Source organism: Paroedura picta, chromosome 3 (genome assembly GCF_049243985.1).
Source record: "Paroedura picta isolate Pp20150507F chromosome 3, Ppicta_v3.0, whole genome shotgun sequence".
Lineage (NCBI taxonomy): Eukaryota > Metazoa > Chordata > Lepidosauria > Squamata > Gekkonidae > Paroedura > Paroedura picta.
This window is the reverse complement of record NC_135371.1, coordinates 143,623,754-143,641,720: the sequence shown is the minus strand read 5'-3', so window position 1 is coordinate 143,641,720 and position 17,967 is coordinate 143,623,754. Positions and strand designations below refer to the sequence as shown.

Here is a 17,967-nt window from a genome sequence, read left to right as displayed (position 1 = left end):
TCTAGCAGGGCTATATTTCCCCTCCTCTATAAGGCAGGTCACAGTGGATGTCTACATTTTTAACAGAAATGACCTCAAAGAGAAGAATATTACTTGTAGCCCAAGGTGTACAGCATCCATCACAGAAAGATAATGTGAAATACATTTAAGCAAAATTAACATGATTGCTTAAACAATTTGATACATTTTAATTTTGTGTTCTTTATCAAATGTTTTAATTACAATTCTTTTTTTTTTACTTCCAATGCACAGCTTTATTACAATTATTGCTTTTACCTTTCCTGACGATTGGCATTCGGAAAGATGTGCAAAACCTCCCTTTGAAGACGTTCTTTCTGTTTTGTATCTTTTAATTTAATTTCTAAGAAGTATCCTCTGCCAAATTTACTCTTGAGGTGTTGAACTGTGCCAATGCACCTATAAATTTTGGGTATAGGAGTGGAAGCGACAGACAGGCAAAATTGAATTTAAGGTCATACTCATTGCGATATGTACTTCCCAACCACAAAATGCCCCAATTATTGAGCAAATACCTTAACTTTCCTGACACCAAGATTGCCACCCGATCACACACTGCATCTGCTTCCTCTGTATAATGAGTAGTCAGGATAGCTGCTCTCTCTCTCGTTTTAAAGGCTGCTCGGATTGCTTTCCTAGAACAATGTAATGAACACGGAGTGAAACAATGAGCTGGTCAGCCTGCCAATGGTTGCTCTTTGAGTAATGCTCTGTGCAATCACTCATAAGAGGGGCCGTGCAAGTAGAAAACAGCAAAGGTGACTTGGCACAGAAGATGAATTTAACTAGCTCACAGCCCTTGCATTATTATTCTATAGGCACATCAAATTCCCTTGAGTATTTTTAGATTAGCTCTTAATATGAGATGCTGCACATTTGTACGAGTTATGAACAGTAGTAACACCTAAACATTTATTTATTTGTTTCTTAGATTTTTATACTGCCCACCCATAGATAAGCAACCCATAATGCTTTAAAGTTCAGAGCCTAGGAAACTGCAGGCAAGCCATGGAATTCCAGAACCATGGGAAAAAAACAGAAATGGTGTAAACCCCAGACTTCTTGGATTAAACTCTGGGAACCTTCTCATCCTAAAAAACATCTGTTAGCTATCCTTGCCCCAAACTTTTACATTATGGTCTTTTTGGTTTGTTAGTAATGGAGAGAAATATTCTTCCCCAAAACCTCAGTGTGAAATGTATACAAGAGATCACTGAGGATTTTTTTGTCCAATGGAAAACACAATTCAACACACAGGAATGCTGGGGAAAGTGCCATGGCCAGCTGAAACTATTTTGGTATTTAAGTACATGAAGGTAGCTGATTTGCTGGAGTTTATCCAGAAGTTTGCAAAATTACATACTGACTACTACACTGCATGTAACTAGCTGACATACAATTAATCAAATTAAACCTTTACAAAAAGACAGCTGCGGCAACAGTGTCAATGATCCACAGTGAGAAATTGTATTGATTAAGAAAAGGAAATGTAAAAAAGAACAGCAAAAAATACTTGCATGCTATAGTGATAAAAATATATAATGTTATGAGAGAGTGAGGCTTTGTGCATGTACATGTGGAGGCATGAGCATGCAAGCGAGCTGTCAATATGAGAGTTAAGTGGGTTGCATGGCTGTCTACCTCCTGTCTAAAGAGAAGGAGGGAGGTTTAGATCTCATTGGCAGCTCCATTTTTGGTTCCACATGAGTGGGAGATGGTGGAGGGAATAGCAGCCAGGCCTGGAGTGGAGGGCTGGCTGTATAGGAAGCTGGGGGGCTGAGAACTGGCAAGCATGTGAAAACACAGGCCCACCCCTCCCCAAGCTGGTCTATAAGAAGAAGAGTTGATTCTTATATGCCACTTTTCTATACCCAAAGGAGCAGGGGTAGTCAAACTGTGGCCCTCCAGATGTCCATGGAGTACAATTCCCATGAGCCCCTGCCAGCGTTCGGGGATTGTAGTCCATGGACATCTGGAGGGCTGCAGTTGACTAGCCCTGCAAAGGAGTCTCAAAGCGGCTTACATTTGCCTTCCCTTCCCTCTCCCCACAACAGACACCCTGCTTGGTTTACTGCTCGGTCAGAACAGTATGATCAGTGCTGTTGCGAGCCCAAGGTCACCCAGCTGGCTGCATGTGAGGCTTGCCAGATTAGAAGTCCGCACTCCTAACGGCTACACCAAGCTGGCTCCCCCAAGTGATCTGGAAATGGGCCAAGGGGATGGAGTTATATTAATGTGATTTTGCATTCTAGTTCCTTTGGCATTGGGGGTACTTACCACATGTGCTGTTTTGCTTTAGGGTCCATACCTGTAGATGGCTCATCTAACAAAGTTACGTAAGGATTCCCAAGCATACTTAAGGCAAAACATAACTGAAAAGAGAGAAAGGAAAGGTGAATTTGACCCTTTTATGGAAGAGAATGTTCTCATTGAGTTCCCAGTTTACAGAATGCCCTTTGGAAGGAGGCCTGTCTGGCTCCATCACTGGCTACCTCTGACAAGCAGAAAAGAACTGGCTGTTTCAGCAAATGTTTGGGACACAGCAGCTGCTTTGAGGTTTCTTAGACTGAAATTTATGATATTAACAATCGGGGGACCTGCAAGGCATTTCATTTTCCCCTCCCCCAACATGTTCTCTTTCCCTTCCCCTGAAAGCCCCCATAGCCTCTCCCATTTACCCGCTTTCTTCACACTTCATCACCCACCAGTCAACCTACCTTTATCTGTCCCCAGCTTTCCTTTCTTCCATCCCCCTCCCCCAACAGCCTCTACCGAGGAAAGTTATCACACAGGTGGGTGAAGAAGAATCCAAAAGAATGGATTCTTGCAGAGAATACTTCCCTTCCCCTTTCCCATATTACTTCCCTCCTCCAGGCAACTACCATATTGACATCTTTCCCTGTTTCATTCTCTCCTTCCCACTTACCAACCATCCTACTTTTCATCTGTCCTTCATCTTCAGCTGTATTTATTAACTTCAATTTTACCCTGCCATGATCCACAATAGGGACCGAAAGCAATTTACATTATTCTCCTTTCTTCTACCTTATCCTTACAACAACCCTGTAAGGTAGGCTGAGAATTTGTGAGTGATTCAAAGTCAGCCAGTGAGGACCAGGACAGAGGTGGAATTTCAGCTTGGGGACCCCACAGATTCTAGTCTGAAATGTTAACCACTACACCATATTAGATTTCATGCATTGTGTGCTATTGAATAATAGTGAGTAGCTAGTCCTGGGTGAGTCATGGAAGACATGTAGTGTAAGCCAGGCATGGCTGTTGCCTGTCCTGGTCTCAGGAGTCTCCTTCAAAGGCCCGAGCAGCCCTGGAATGGGTCCTACCTCTTCCTCCTCCTATTACTGATAATCAAACACTGCTGGAGATGCTTAGCAACAGTCACAGAGGGCATTTGTTTCTTCAGGCTACAGGTACTGGGCACTGTTTCAATTATTTTGGAGAGTTTAACTCCCAGGGTTTGTTTTTTTGGGGGGGGGTTATATTTCAGATTTTTCTGCAAATATGGGATTTTTATCAGGGTTGTAGAAAGATCTGTCTTGTCTTTTTATGGATCCAATCTTAGGATTAAAGTACCCACATATTTGACTGTGCCAAAAGCTAGTTACACTGATATTTCAAATCAATCAAATCTTTTCCACTTAATATTTCTGGTAAGGCCTAGGAGGAGGAGCTTAAGTGCCACTCAGAGCTTAACACCCACTCAGGGTGGCTGTCCCCTCCAAGTGCCTTCTCCTCCAATCATCTTGCCTGTCTGTCCAGTGGCCAGCCAGTCGCCTTCTGTCCCCCACCCCTGACCACCCCTTCCTCCTTCCACTTCTCTCTGAGGCTCATAGGCTGCAGATCCCTGCTGCGTGAGAGCTGCCACTGCCCGGGGGCCTCCAGCCTGCAGCCTTTCCAGGTCCTGGGGAGTGGGAGGGAGAGGCCATCTGCAGAGTTCTTCCAGCCCACCCCAAATCTAGCGCCCACCCCCATTCTATTGTATTCCTGAATGCAACAGGCTTTGTCTCTAGTAAATAAATAATACATTAATAGTAAAATCCAGCCTTTTGACCAAGAGATACCTTTCGTTTTATTCCTGCTGCAAGTTTCTTTGTTTTTTTCTGTAGATGTTCCTCAAAATCAAGGGCACTGGAGATACTGCAGAATGCCAAATGAAGAATAGTTTATAGTATTCTAAATTACTGTCACTATTGCATTAACAGTGCAATCCTGTACATACTTATCCAGGAATAAAACCTACAAAATTTAGTTGGGTTTATTTCAGAATATACCTAAATAGGGGAGCCCTGTACATTGTAAACATCCACAGATACCAGCTTCAGAGAATGTTTAAAAATATCACACACTCATTATTTCTTTTCAAACTTTATGAAAAAATCCATGGGATTTACCTTTGCAGGATATAAGATCATGCAAAGCTCATTTCAGCCTTTTATGTGAGTATTTATTCATCTTCTACTCTAGTTGTAATATATTGTTTCTGAAACAAAAGTACTTGAATGTAGTGCCTGAGCTGGAAAATTTTTAGTGGCAAGAGTAAATGATCCTCTTGCGTTGATCAAGGGGTTGGACTAGATGGCCTGTATGGCCCCTTCCAACTCTATGATTCTATGATTCTTGAAATGAAGAACTAAGAGTACAATACTAGCTATTTAAAAAAAAAGATGGGTCATTAGAAACATGACCAGAAAAAAATATGGATGAATTTGTTCAGTTTTATCAGAAGCTACACAATTCTGATGACCAAAATTAGAGGAATATTCATTCTTGTTAAATATACCTTAAAAAGGTAAGGATTAATTGGATGCAACTATAACCTTACAGGAAGTCCTTAATGCAATAAAGAAACTCGAAAATGTGGATTAACTCTAGAGTTCTATAAAAAAAACTGTCCAATCACTATCAGTGTAAGATCTTAACCTCTGTTTTGACTACCAAAATAAATCTCATTGCAGCAAGTTACATAAACCTGGATCAATCAGAGTTCATTACTGGTCAAAACATATCTAACAATGGTTTAAAAGTGTTTGATTTAACTGATCATGTTTTAAAAACTCAAGATTAAAATGATTTTTAGGTTGCTTGTCCAAGATGGCAGCTGCAGACTGAGCTAACAGAAGAACAAACAGAAATACAGATGCAAAACAATACAAATGAACAGGTGTTTTCCCAGGAATTATGTCTATCTATTTGGAAAATGGTAACCTTTGTGGATTATGCTAGAGTATGCCTGAGTTTTTCACATAATTTCCCCCTTCCCCCACATGCAAGGATCTCCATTTTTAGGCATTTATAAAAACCCACACTACTGATTACCTTCAAATATCACATCATAGTAAACCAAGACAAAGCCTATAGGGAAAAAAAACCCTATTCACATGATATATTTACCATTTTATGACTTCCTTCATATCACTTTCATGCATTCCTTTGATAGCTCCATATATTTCAAAATGCTCCTGCAATGTAATATCTGGCCACAGTGGGTTTGTCTGTGGACAGTATCCCACAAATCTCATGGAATTGTTCTCACTGTTGTCACCTAAAGAATAATTTTCCATCAGCATCTGTGGACACATCAGTCTTTATTCAGTATTTTATATAATATTGACAAGGAACAAAATTCTTCACGATGAATATAAGAACCACTAAATATAAAATGAATATTCCTTCCCAACAATAGTAATACATTTTTGTGAACATGGCTTTTTGTTCAGTTCATACGTATACATTTTCCTGAAAGCTTTATGTATAAGAAACCCCTGAGCCTCATAGGCAGAGCCTTTTCGTACACGAAATTTATCATTATTTGTTTATCCTATTTTGTTATGTATACAATGCCTTTGTGAATATGCAGTATGATGCTTCTATGTGGGCAGATCAGAAACAATGAGAAGAGTTCCTGTAATCATTAACACAAAACTACAGAGGAAAAGAAGTTGCAGTCGAATACCTGGCCTGATGTTGGTTCAATTTCTCCCACTAGCATATTAATCAGTGTACTTTTCCCAGCTCCACTGGGGCCCAACAACCCTAGTATTTCACCTAAAAAAGAGGGGAGAAGGGAAAAAGTAGAAGTTTTAATTGAGGAATGATTCTTTTTACTATTTTTAAAGTGTATTCAGTAGTAACTAATTTAATTCCAACCTTTTTTTACACAGAGGGAGACATGATTAGTTGCCACTTTCTTTATTTTTCTTCCAAGGAGAAAATCTTTCTTTTCATCGAATTCTTTATGCAAACTACTGACCAAAATGGCTGGCTTCTAATAAAACAAAAGATTACACATAGATTAATAATGAATTTGTTTGATCATATAACAACACAATATCATCTGCATACGCTTGCTCCTAGGGAGGAAAGCTATGGCAAATCTAGACAGCATCCTAAAAAGCAGAGACATCACCCTGCCAACAAAAGTGTGTCTAGTCAAGGTTATGGTCTTCCTAGTTGCAATGTATGGCTGTGAACGTTGCACCATAAGGAAGGCCGAACATCAAAGAATTGAGGCTTTTGAACTCTGGTGCTGGAGAAGACTCTTGCGAGTCCCTTGGACTGCAAGGCGAACAAACCGGTCAGTCCTAGAGGAGATCAGCCCTGCCTGCTCCTTAGAAGGCCAGATCCTGAAGATGAAACTCAAATACTTTGGCCGCCTCATGAGAAGGAAGGACTCTCTGGAGAAGAGCCTAATGCTGGGAGGGATTGAAGGCAAAAGAAGAAGGGGACAACAGAGAATGAGGTGGCTGGATGGAGTCACTGAAGCAGTAGGTGCAAATTTAAATGGACTCCGGGGAATGGTAGAGGACAGGAAGGCCTGGAGGATCATCGTCCATGGGGTTGCGATGGGTCGGACATGGACTTCGACCTAACAAAAATAACAACACGGTTTCTTTCCCTCAGACTATCCCTCCCATGTAGGGGATGTAAAAAGGGAAACCTCCATTAGAATCATATTTCACACAGGTTTTGCATCCATTTCTATGGTTATGAAACCTATGCCCACTGTGACTAGGGCTGCCAGGCTTCTCTGTGTATTTGCCATGGTATTCTTTACATTATCTGTTATATGGAAAAGATTGTGAATCAGATGGAAGACAAACATATAACAATTAAAATAATACTCTTGACATAATTGAGTTTTTCTGGCTCCTGGAGAAAGACTCATCATCACAATAGAGTCTGGTAACAACAAATTCATGGGGACACAAAGACAAAAATTACCTCCTCACAACTCTGGCAGGTTGTCATCTCCTTAACCCTCAACCGCTCTGCCTTAACATCTTCATCCTCATCCTCCTCATGTGGAACATCTGGAAATTTCCACGGTTTCGGTTTAACAGGTGTTCTGAAGACGGGAATATTATTATTATTATTATTATTATTATTATTATTATTATTATTATTATTAATTAGATTTATTTCCCGCCACTCCCCGTAGGCTCGTGGCGAGTCACAACAGTCCTATCCCCATTAAAATACCCATTAAAAGACTTTAAAACAATCCCAACATGGCGGAAGTTCTTATTATTCCCACCCCTGCTATCAGAGCGGCAGGGAGGGTGGGGAGGAGATCTAACTTACTAGGTAATCTCTTATCAATGGCCCACTAAACAAATATACCCAATATCACTTTGCCATTTCTGGGTCAGATCTGATAATTTGGAAAGCTATGCCCATTAAAGTCCTGTTCATGTTTCCATATCCAATAAAGCATTCAGGAAGAATTGATTTAGCAAGTGAGCTGCAGATGCATTCAAACTAAGCACTGTATGAAGTTTTTACATATACTTCTTAAAATTAAACACAGTAATTCTCAAATCTTGTAAATTCCAGGTCTTCAAATAGTTTCTTGTGATATACTGATGGGCCATGAAATACTAATGGGAGCCCATAACTCAGGGGTAGTCAAACTGCAGCCCTCCATATGCCCATGGACTACAATTCCCATGAGCCCCTGCAAGCAAATGCTGGCAGGGGCTCATGGGAATTGTAGTCCATGGACATCTGGCGGGCCGCAGTTTGACTACCCTTGCCATAACTGGTTAATTTTCGGGAGTGATACCATATGAGCTACTAATATGGTTTTCCCCAAAATAAAAGAAAATGAGACAATTAACCAATAAGAAACACATTTAAAATCAAAATAATACCAGGTATCAACACAAAAGCAATCAAATGCCAACTTAAAGAACAAAAGTAAAAGAAGACAACACGTAGCACTAAAATAACATGGTTAAGCACATTCAGCAGAACCAATGGGAAGCAAAAATGGCATCTGGTGCCAGCCATGGGGTTGCAGGGAAAGAATTCCATAACTGGTGGACCACCCCAATGTGGTTAAATAACTCCATTACAGATTGTTGTCATGGAAAATGCAACACTGACCGGAAAAACGGATCCTCTCTTATTGATTTGCCACCATATTTCATCTCAAGATACCGCAGAAGAAAGAGCCACATTACACATTGCAAGTAAGGCTAAAATAAAAAGAAAGATTAATTCAAACTCTTCTGTTCCTCTGTCATTCTGCCAAATAGATGCTTTAAAATGGCCATAGCACAGCATAAACAGACAATGCTATTATACTAATAGTGGAGTTACTGTACTAAGACAATGCCAGGCACACACATTAGTGCAACAATATGGCCCATTATGCACGGAGGGGATAGAGCATTTGGATTTGGATGAAGTTCCTCCAAGGAACACAAAGGGTCATGGCAGGGAGGCAGGAAATGGCAAACCACCACTGAATGTCCCTTGCCTAGCTGCCAGACAACCCATGGCTCTCCTTGGCAACACTACATATGCCATACAATAAATAAATCCTTGTTTCCTGCCCATGTCTATCTCACTTAGGCCCATTATGCACGGGGGGGGGGGGGATAGCACGCATTTGGGGTGGAATGGCGTCACCTAAAATCACCAATAACGCATGGCGCCGCCTGCAACCGGCCGCAGATTCGGTGCATGCCACCGAAAAAGCTGCGTTTGCGAAATGTGGAAGAAAGCAGAGTTTCCGGGCGACCGGGGAGCAACCAGAAGTGGCGCCGGGGTCGCCGCATGCATAATCAATTACTCTGGGTTTTGCCGCCGTTGCATCCCGTCCCGTGCGTAAGCAGTTTGCTTCACGTCTTCCCCCTCTGCGTTTTCCATGTGACCCGAAATTGCCATTTCGGTGGCCGTGCATAATAGGCCTATAAGGTACAAATGAAGTGTTTCCAATAAAGAAATGAAATGGTAGTCTAGTAAACTATGGCCATCATCTGGCTGTTTATCACATCTTGATCTATCACAGGCTTCATTATTTTGTGTGTAAATCTGTAAATCTCCAGTCTCAGCACAGCATCACCCATTGCTGGGACAGCATGACTGATCCTTTTACCATTGTGGTACATAAATAATGTTGAAGGCTATTTAAAGTATTTGCATGTCACAGTGGTAGCAGGATCAGTCATGATGTGCCAGCAACTGGTACTGCTCCTAGAGACAACGGATGAGATTTTGCATGCAACTAAACTCTTCAAAACATTTGATACAAGAATATAAATATCTTATACAAATTAGAAATAACTGTTACACTAATAACATAAGGGTCAATGTTATTACTTTAAAAAATGTCCAGATACTGAATCCCTGGATCACACAAGGAAAAATATTGTGCTTACCGCTATCACTGAAACCAACAATCTTTCTGAATTTCTTTCCATCTTGTGATCAAGTTTCTGGGTTATCTAACAAGGTGATAAAATTTGCTTATTTCAATGAATAGATCTGTTTTTCATGTCGTCATTCTAAATTAAATAACAGTACTATATTTTCTTTAATCACTTACTGCTCCTTTGATGAATTTATATCTGAATTAAAACAGTAGTCCAACCAGAACCGTTAATATTTGATTATCGATGCTGGATCTCAAACAACTTCTGAATATCATCCATCTGGATCTAAAGATTATGAACTGAATCTACTTCCCTTCTTGATTTTTTCTCCTTAAACCAGCAAAATCTAGCTTGATGATGTATTCCAATAGATTTGCAGAATCGTGTCGTATAATTTTGAATGGTCCTAATCATGGGTTCTATGTGACTTTGTTCTTGATTTTGGATTTTGCATAGACCACAACTTTCTGTAATTTCTACTGAAAACAACTGACAAGTCAATGTCCCATCAGAATCTATGAACCCTTATGAGTGCAGTTGACCAAAAATATCTGCTATTACAAATGGTAAATTCATCTTAGGTGTTTTGTAGGGTCATGATAAATTTAAAAATTGCATCAAGAATTCATTCCCCCTCCATCCCAGAAAACGCTTCAGAAATTACAGTCAAAACCATAGCTTCATCCACTGAAAACTTACCTTTATAAAAGAAATCAGAGACCCAATAAGAGGATAGATTGGAATGAAGACAGAAAAACAAGTGTGAAGAACAGCAGCTGCTGTATAGCACCACATGAAGGAAACAAGTTCAATTATAAAAGAACAAACCAAGGCTGCCTGAAAGGGAAAAAACGGAATTTAAAATAAAGAACTGTGAATTATTTTCAACTACTTTCCTAACAAATATTTGCACTAGACCAAACAAGAAAATGTGTATACATTGCCTTAAGGCAAACATACTTACAGGAATAAAAGCAACAGTATATGGCTTGTGCTTGAATTACATTTTAGGGGCCCTCTGCTGAAACAGCACAAACTAATGGGAGTGATGACTCTGCAGTGATATATGCAAGCTTAGGATGCTTTTGTGAGGAAACAAAATGGTTGCAAGAAGCAAACACAATCCACATGCTGAAAAATGTGAGCAAAGGTATTTTTAATGCAAAAATTACTACCGGTAAATTGAGATAAACTGGGAAGACCAAGTCAGTGCAGCACTTTTAACTTACCACTGAAAAAATGAATGACCAAAATTCCTTAGTGTTCTGTATGGTTTTAAAGGTAAAGGACACAATGTAAGTGAACAGAATTACTGAAGGTACATAGCCAATAAATGAAAAGACCTGCAAGGGAAAAAAAAGTATTTTAGAGTGGCTTACAGCGGTGGTCCCCAACCACCAGGCCGTGGCCCGGTGTCAGGCCGTGAAGGCCCTGGCACCGGGCGGCACCAGCCTCCGCAGGGTCGTGCATGTGCGTTTGTGCCATGCGCGGCCGGGCGATCGCCCTCCCTGCCGCCACTGGTCCACAGCCTGAAAAAGGTTGCAGACCACTGGCTTACAGCATATACTAATATGAAAACACAGCACAATCAGAACTTCGAGCATATTTCATACTACTGAGATGCCCATGTCACAGAAGATTCCTAAAGATTTAATGACACCTCTTAACTTCTAATCCAGTATTTGGATGGGAGACCTCCAAGGATTTGGATGAAGTTCCTCCAAGGAACACAAAGGGTCATGGCAGGGAGGCAGGAAATGGCAAACCACCTCTGAATGTCCCTTGCCTGGCTGCCAGACAACCTGTGGCTCTCCTGACAACACTACACATGCCATACAATAAATAAATTCTTGTTTCCTGCCAATGTGTATCTCACTTAGAGGTACTCACTGGCCCTGTTCCTCTCCATACTGGACGTGAGGCTCTTCCTGATCAGTCAACACATGCCATCCTAAGGAGGTATGAGACTGTAAGAGCCACAGGCCCCTTGTTATTCATAACTTCTGAACAGAAAAGGAAGATGTGCTATTCTATTTTGCCATTTGGAAAACAAAATGAAATTACATTCATGAGATGCTTGAGGATATTGTCAGTGCTTTATCGGAACAGGAGCAGGGGCAGCATGCTACCTGACTCCTTTCATAGAGAAGAATGTTTCTTATTTTAAACGTCCTACAAATGTTTTATTTAACTTAAATATTTATTTAAATGTTTATTAAATGTTTTATTATAACTTTCTGTCATATCCATTGTTCTATGTCTAGTTTCTATTATTTCTTATAACAATAGCTGTTATAGCTGTTTATTCCAAGCAGTCTGAGTATATCTGATTATTACATACTTGGAGTATTTTTATTATGCTATTAAAGGTATTTGAAATTTGATTTTAGTAATCAATATGAAGTTTAGTATTTAGCCGAAAGTATCAACATTTGAGAACAGATGGGTCAAAATCCAAATGTTTAAACCAATGGTCCCCAACCTTTTTATCGCTTGACAATTTTACTGAGGCCTGGGGGGGGGGATAGTCTTCTGTCAAGGGACATCCCCGCCACCGCCTGAGCCCCTGCTCTACTTGCTTTCCTGCCAGCGCCCCTGACTTCCTGCTGCCCACTGGGGGGTGCTGCCAGCAGCAGCTGCGCAGTGCCATGCCGAGGGAGAGCCCCAGCCATGGCGACCGCCGGAGAGCACCAAAGGTGAGCCAGCGGCAGAGTGGCAGGGCAGCCCCTGAGTCAGCAGCTGGGGAGGAGGACAAGGAGGAGTCACGGCCCAGTACCGACTAATCCACGGACTGGTATCAGTTTCCGGACCGGGGGTTGGAGACCACTGGTTTAAACAACAAGAGGAGAAGAAGAGAATATTTATGTGAAACAGAAGTAACCTTACCACAGCAAGAAACTTCTCTGGAAAAAAATAAACTTCATGATGAAATACAAACAAGCTTCCTATCATCAGAAAGAGAATAATGTAAAATAAAGGAATGTCAATTAGTGCTTGTCCACACCAGTAAGCAGAAGGATAAAGACCAGAAATCTTCAGCTGAGTGTAGGCTTTTATCTGTAAGAGTACAAAAACAAAATACATGTCAAAATATGGATAATAACAGCAACTCTTAACACTTTGGTTGCCTCCTACAACTTGCTAGGACAGAGAGAGGTTTGCTATTGGAACAAGACTGCTGATTCAGCAAAAGGAAGTTACTGGATCTAACTTGCCATATTTTTCTTTCTTTCCCATTCTCCTAAGTAGCTCACATAGATCGATTATGCACGTTATTAGCTGTGCTGGGTCGCTACCAGTTCCTTGCAGCGGGGTAGCATGCCCTGCAATTTCTCATAGCGCATGCAGACTGCCCCTACATTGTTGCCTGCATGCACAACGCTGGGGCTGCAAGAGCCCATCACACTAAGTGGCGTGGGGGGGGCAGGGGACATGGGGGCCCCACTGCACAATGGTGGGGGAATGGCGTGCTGCTAATCCACCATCGCAGGCATAGGAGACCGCCCTGTTTTGCTCCGTAGCATCAAAAAGCTGTCCAGAGCATTCAGTGTCCCTGTGGGGACACCATAGGTTGGGGGAGGAGCCAGGCCCAAAAGCCTCTCCAGGGGGCAGGGAGGAGGTGAGCCCCCCCCCCCAAAGAAGGCCTGCTGTGGCTAGGGGAGAAAAGGCTAGCATGAGTTGTATTTTAAATTACAACAGGCTATTTTACTAGTTCGATTATAAAATTATAAGGCGTAGGAGGACCATAAAGGGTCCAACTCACTGACCTAAAAGAAGATACCCCGGAGACCCATAATAGTTGAAAGAACCCAGATGGTAGGAAAGTATATTCTACTGAAGTCAAATTATAGCAAGTTACAAAGGAACAGTAATACTAGAAAGGTCTACACACTAGGGAATAATTGCAGTAAGACAGACCCAAGGACTCAAGTGGCATAGTAAAATGAAAATTCTCTAGAATGGTCATGAGCTGAAGGGGAGATTCAATCCCAGGCCCCAGTCTGACTATGAGATTGAGCAATAATATCTAAGTGAATTACATGGTTAAAATTTGCATTTTTGCCCTTACAATAGTTAAATTCCTCCTAAAGTATAATTTAAAAGCAAGCAAACTGATGGCTCATTATGAGTTTCTGGTGCATCCCACGGTATGGCTGGTTTCCTTAGTAGTAATACCTAACATATAAATACCGGAATACAGTTTGAAAACAAGTTAAGCCAGCATAATAAACTGAATGGAAATTTTAAAAATATATATTTTTGCTGTTTGTTTAAATATAGAACACTTTAAAATTTCTCATACAAGTAATCATTAATTGCTCCAGCATCATATGAAACCCATTAATATAAACCACAGTGGAAACTAGGGATGGGCATGAACCAGGAAGAATCATGGTTCATGGGGCTGCATGAATCTTCCCGTTTCCCGAACACATTTGGTTTGTGATGTGGTAGAACAGCCTAATGAGATGTCAGAGCTGCCAAATTTGGAGAGAGTTGGGCAGTTGCCTCTCCTCAACCTGCCTTCCATGGTTGGTGAGAATTGGATTTAGGAGGGATGAGTTATGGCCTCCAATAACAGCCATCCCCAGGAAAGTGCTCTTTGGGAAAAACTTCAGTGGGAAAATCATGCGATTTTTAGGTTCATGTGCCATGTTGTGCCCATCCCAAGTAGTGACTAAATGATCATTTGGTGGTGATGCTCACTTCTGTTTGTCATTCATTATATTATACAAATTTCTTTATGTCATCCAGTGTTGGACTAATATGTGGGATATGCTGTGTGTGAGGTTTTTAAAATGTAACTTAATACTGTTACCTTGTGATTTTCTGCATTTTCCATGGCAAAATATGGTGGCATTCCAGTTACAATGATTCCTAATAAAACAGCTCCAAAATAAAGAACTACTGTAGAAAATGTATCAGTAAATTCCTGCAAAATAACATATTCATAGTTAGGGGGGTGGACTCTGTTTTTGATCTTTGGGCCTTGACAAAACCTTTTCTTTTTTCTTTTGATTCTTACAGCAAAAATGGGAAGACAATCAAACACTTGGCAGGCCATGATGCATCTAGCTGGCTATATTTGGTGTAAAGAAATTTTAGGCCTTTTCTAGATTAACAAATGTGCACAAAAACACTAGAGATGATACTCTTCCTACATCTGAGAAAGGAAAAAAGCCTTTCATTCTTATATGATCTATGTATTTCCACAAAATAACCTATGTATGACTTATGTATTTTCACACAGTGTACTGTAGACCTGCCACACACTCTTAGCATAATCTACCTCACTAGTAGAACTAGTTATTATACTAGTAAATTGGAAGAAAGGAGAAAAATGTTGTTAGCTCCTTGGAGTTATCATCATTGAGGAAAACTGGGTTTGAAATAATAAATAAGTTTCAGCTGTGGATATGCATTCCTTTTAATTAATAAGTAATATAGTAGACAGAAACAGAAAGTGGTATGTTGTAGGTAGGATTGAGAATGAAATGAAAAAAAATCTATACTGTTGTTGTGCTGAGTACTAATGAGCTTGTTAACAAGGTAAAAATGAAAGTAAATAGAGAGAACAGGAAACTCTTTCTACCGATAATTCATTTTATTTCTACTTCAGCATGAGAGATCTCTAGAAATTGCGGTATTTTGAACCCGAGAGCATTCCTACACTTATTTAATTTAAAAAATTAAATTCAAAGGAATATGAACAATGAAAGTGAAATAAATAAGATGCCAGTTTCCTGAGCCTTCGGGGAGAGCAGTATATAAATGTGAAAAAAAAAAATGAGCAAATTAAAAAAATTATTGTTGGATAATTTTTCATTGTTTGGTATAAGACTGGAGCTGGTCACAGCAGAACAGAACAAGCAATGAATACCTGAACAGGGAGAATCTTCTCTCTTTAAGGGGGGGGGGGTTGATGTTTGTATTCACTTACTTGAAAGAAAGGGCTACTCCAGATATTGATGTTTTCAGTTACATTTAAGATGCGAAGATACAAGTTACTAATGACATTCATCATAACTGGTAAAGAATGTACCATGGTACGGTTAAAAGCAACTGTGAAGGTGTAGCTCTGGAACAAGAACAACAGACATATAATAAATTAGCTTGCACATATGAAGATCTTCCAACATAAAGGTAAAGGTAAAGGTATCCCCTGTGCAAGCACCGAGTCATGTCTGACCCTTGGGGTGACGCCCTCTAGCGTTTTCATGGCAGACTCAATACAGGGTGGTTTGCCAGTGCCTTCCCCAGTCATTACCATTTACCCCCCAGCAAGCTGGGTACTCATTTTACCGACCTCGGAAGGATGGAAGGCTGAGTCAACCTTGAGCCGGCTGCTGGGATTGAACTCCCAGCCTCATGGGCAAAGCTTTCAGACGGCTGCCTTACCACTTTGCGCCACAAGAGGCTCTTCCAACATGAATATGCCTAATTGCAGGATATTTCTCATGCAAGTACTCAGTGATATGCCTCTCTAAAAGGACTGTCTTTCATATGCTGTTTTACAAGTCTATCAAGAAGACAGACTACCAGCCTTGGGACACCTTGGGCAACGACCAGCAAATTCAGCCCTCTGCTACCTGGTGGCAGGCACACCATTAAGGGGGGTAATGTTTGATGTTTTTACCACCATGTTGTAGTGTGTGATGTGTTTTAATGAGGTGGGATTCATTCTGTAACCCAGGGGTAGTCAACCTATGGTATAGTCCATGAACATCTGGAGGACCACAGCTTGACTACCCCTGCTGTAACCCACCACTCGTGTAATAGTAATAGTAATAGTAATAGTAATAGTAATAGTAATAGTAATAGTAATAGTAATAGTAATAGTAATAGTAATAGTAATAGTAATAGTAATAGTAATAGTAATAGTAATAGTAATAGTAATAGTAATAGTATTCTTTGTTCCATTTAACAACATTCCCTCTTGGTAAATAATACATGGCTACTACATAATTGCTGCAAAACTTGTTACTATGCACATTGGAGAAAAGCGTTACACAGTGTTTCTTCTAAGATACTGTAATCTATAAAAAGTGTAAAGGCTACGAATCCCATAATAATACATAAATTTCCTTCTGGCATCAGCCTCTAAATACCCTGGCCTTGGGGAGAGCCAAGAGGCTGCCAATTGAGTTCAAAGTCTCCCAAGTATGATCAAGTATAAAAGCAGGAGCCACATGCACCAGTTTGGATCTATGCAAATTAAATGTTTCATTGAAAGGACTGGTTCCCTTGCACCAAGAAGCATTTTTATTTCACGCGATGTGATCTCCTCATGAACTGATATTAAATGTGAGTTGGTGCTATTTTTAATATGTTTTTATGTTTATTGTTTCATTCATTCCTATTTTAAGCCTTTACTGATTTTACAAGCAATAAAACCTGTTGTGTGAAAAAATGTAATGGGTTGTACAAAATTGTTGGAGGTAAGGGCTGCCCAGAGTCCATCATCCAACTGAGACACAGCTCCACCATTCCTCCCCTGTCTTGGCTGGCAGCCCTTCAGTTTGGTGTACTGGTTAAGAGGGGTGAACTGGGTTTGGGTCCCCACGCCTCCCCAAGTGGAAATGGCTACTTTGGAGGGGAGATGACTGTGTGGCCTTGCACCCCACAGAGGGTTAGGGATGCCAGCCTTCAGGCAGGACCTGGTAATTCCCCAGACTTACAGCTCATCTACAAGTAACTGAGATCAGTTTCCCTGGAGAAAAAGGCTGCTTTGGAGGGTGGACTCCAAAGGTTAGACTCTGGGGAATTGTACCCTTTTGAAGATCCACTCCCAACTCTCCTGGAATCTCCGAGTCAGGTGATGGCAACTCCAGCCTTTGACAGCCACAGGCTTGTAGGCCCAGCCTTCCCATGCTGCCCAACATCCTGTACAGGCAAAGCTGAGCCCAGCCTGCCCTTCCTCATAGTTCATTTCCTCCTTGTAGTAGATCTGCCCTCTTGCCACCCCATCATCATTTTGCTGGTTCACTCCCCCCCCCCATCAGTGCATCAGTTGCTTCATCTCCAGGAAATAGGGATCAGCTCCCCAGGAGGAAATTTTGGAGAGGGGGGAACTCTGTGGCATTACACCCCACTGAGGTTTAAGGATGCGAGCCTCCAGGTAGGACCTGGGAACTCTCCTAAACACCATGCACCAGAGATCAGTTCCTCTGGAGAAAATGACTGTTTTGAAAGGTGAACTCTCGGGCATTTTAACCTTCTGAGAATCCATTCCCAAATCTCCTGGAATCTCCCAGTCAAATATTGGCCTCTA

At 41.0% G+C, this 17,967-nt stretch overlaps 1 protein-coding gene across 3 annotated transcripts in view; it reads right to left on the bottom strand.

Annotated features, from left to right (window-relative positions):
* Window positions 1–17,967, bottom strand: part of ABCA5 (ATP binding cassette subfamily A member 5) — an 89,169-nt gene that overhangs the window by 5,629 nt on the left and 65,573 nt on the right. For all 3 annotated transcript variants that reach the window (XM_077328351.1, XM_077328350.1, XM_077328352.1), the window contains exons 24-38: window positions 15,637–15,774; window positions 14,515–14,628; window positions 12,582–12,752; window positions 10,925–11,038; window positions 10,395–10,532; window positions 9,702–9,767; window positions 8,422–8,513; window positions 7,258–7,381; window positions 6,184–6,301; window positions 5,990–6,081; window positions 5,428–5,603; window positions 4,098–4,173; window positions 2,296–2,390; window positions 534–653; window positions 277–417 (exon numbers count right to left, since the gene is read on the bottom strand). In XM_077328351.1, coding sequence (XP_077184466.1) covers window positions 277–417; window positions 534–653; window positions 2,296–2,390; window positions 4,098–4,173; window positions 5,428–5,603; window positions 5,990–6,081; window positions 6,184–6,301; window positions 7,258–7,381; window positions 8,422–8,513; window positions 9,702–9,767; window positions 10,395–10,532; window positions 10,925–11,038; window positions 12,582–12,752; window positions 14,515–14,628; window positions 15,637–15,774 — 1,775 coding nt within the window. The remainder of the gene's footprint in view (window positions 1–276; window positions 418–533; window positions 654–2,295; window positions 2,391–4,097; window positions 4,174–5,427; window positions 5,604–5,989; window positions 6,082–6,183; window positions 6,302–7,257; window positions 7,382–8,421; window positions 8,514–9,701; window positions 9,768–10,394; window positions 10,533–10,924; window positions 11,039–12,581; window positions 12,753–14,514; window positions 14,629–15,636; window positions 15,775–17,967) is intronic.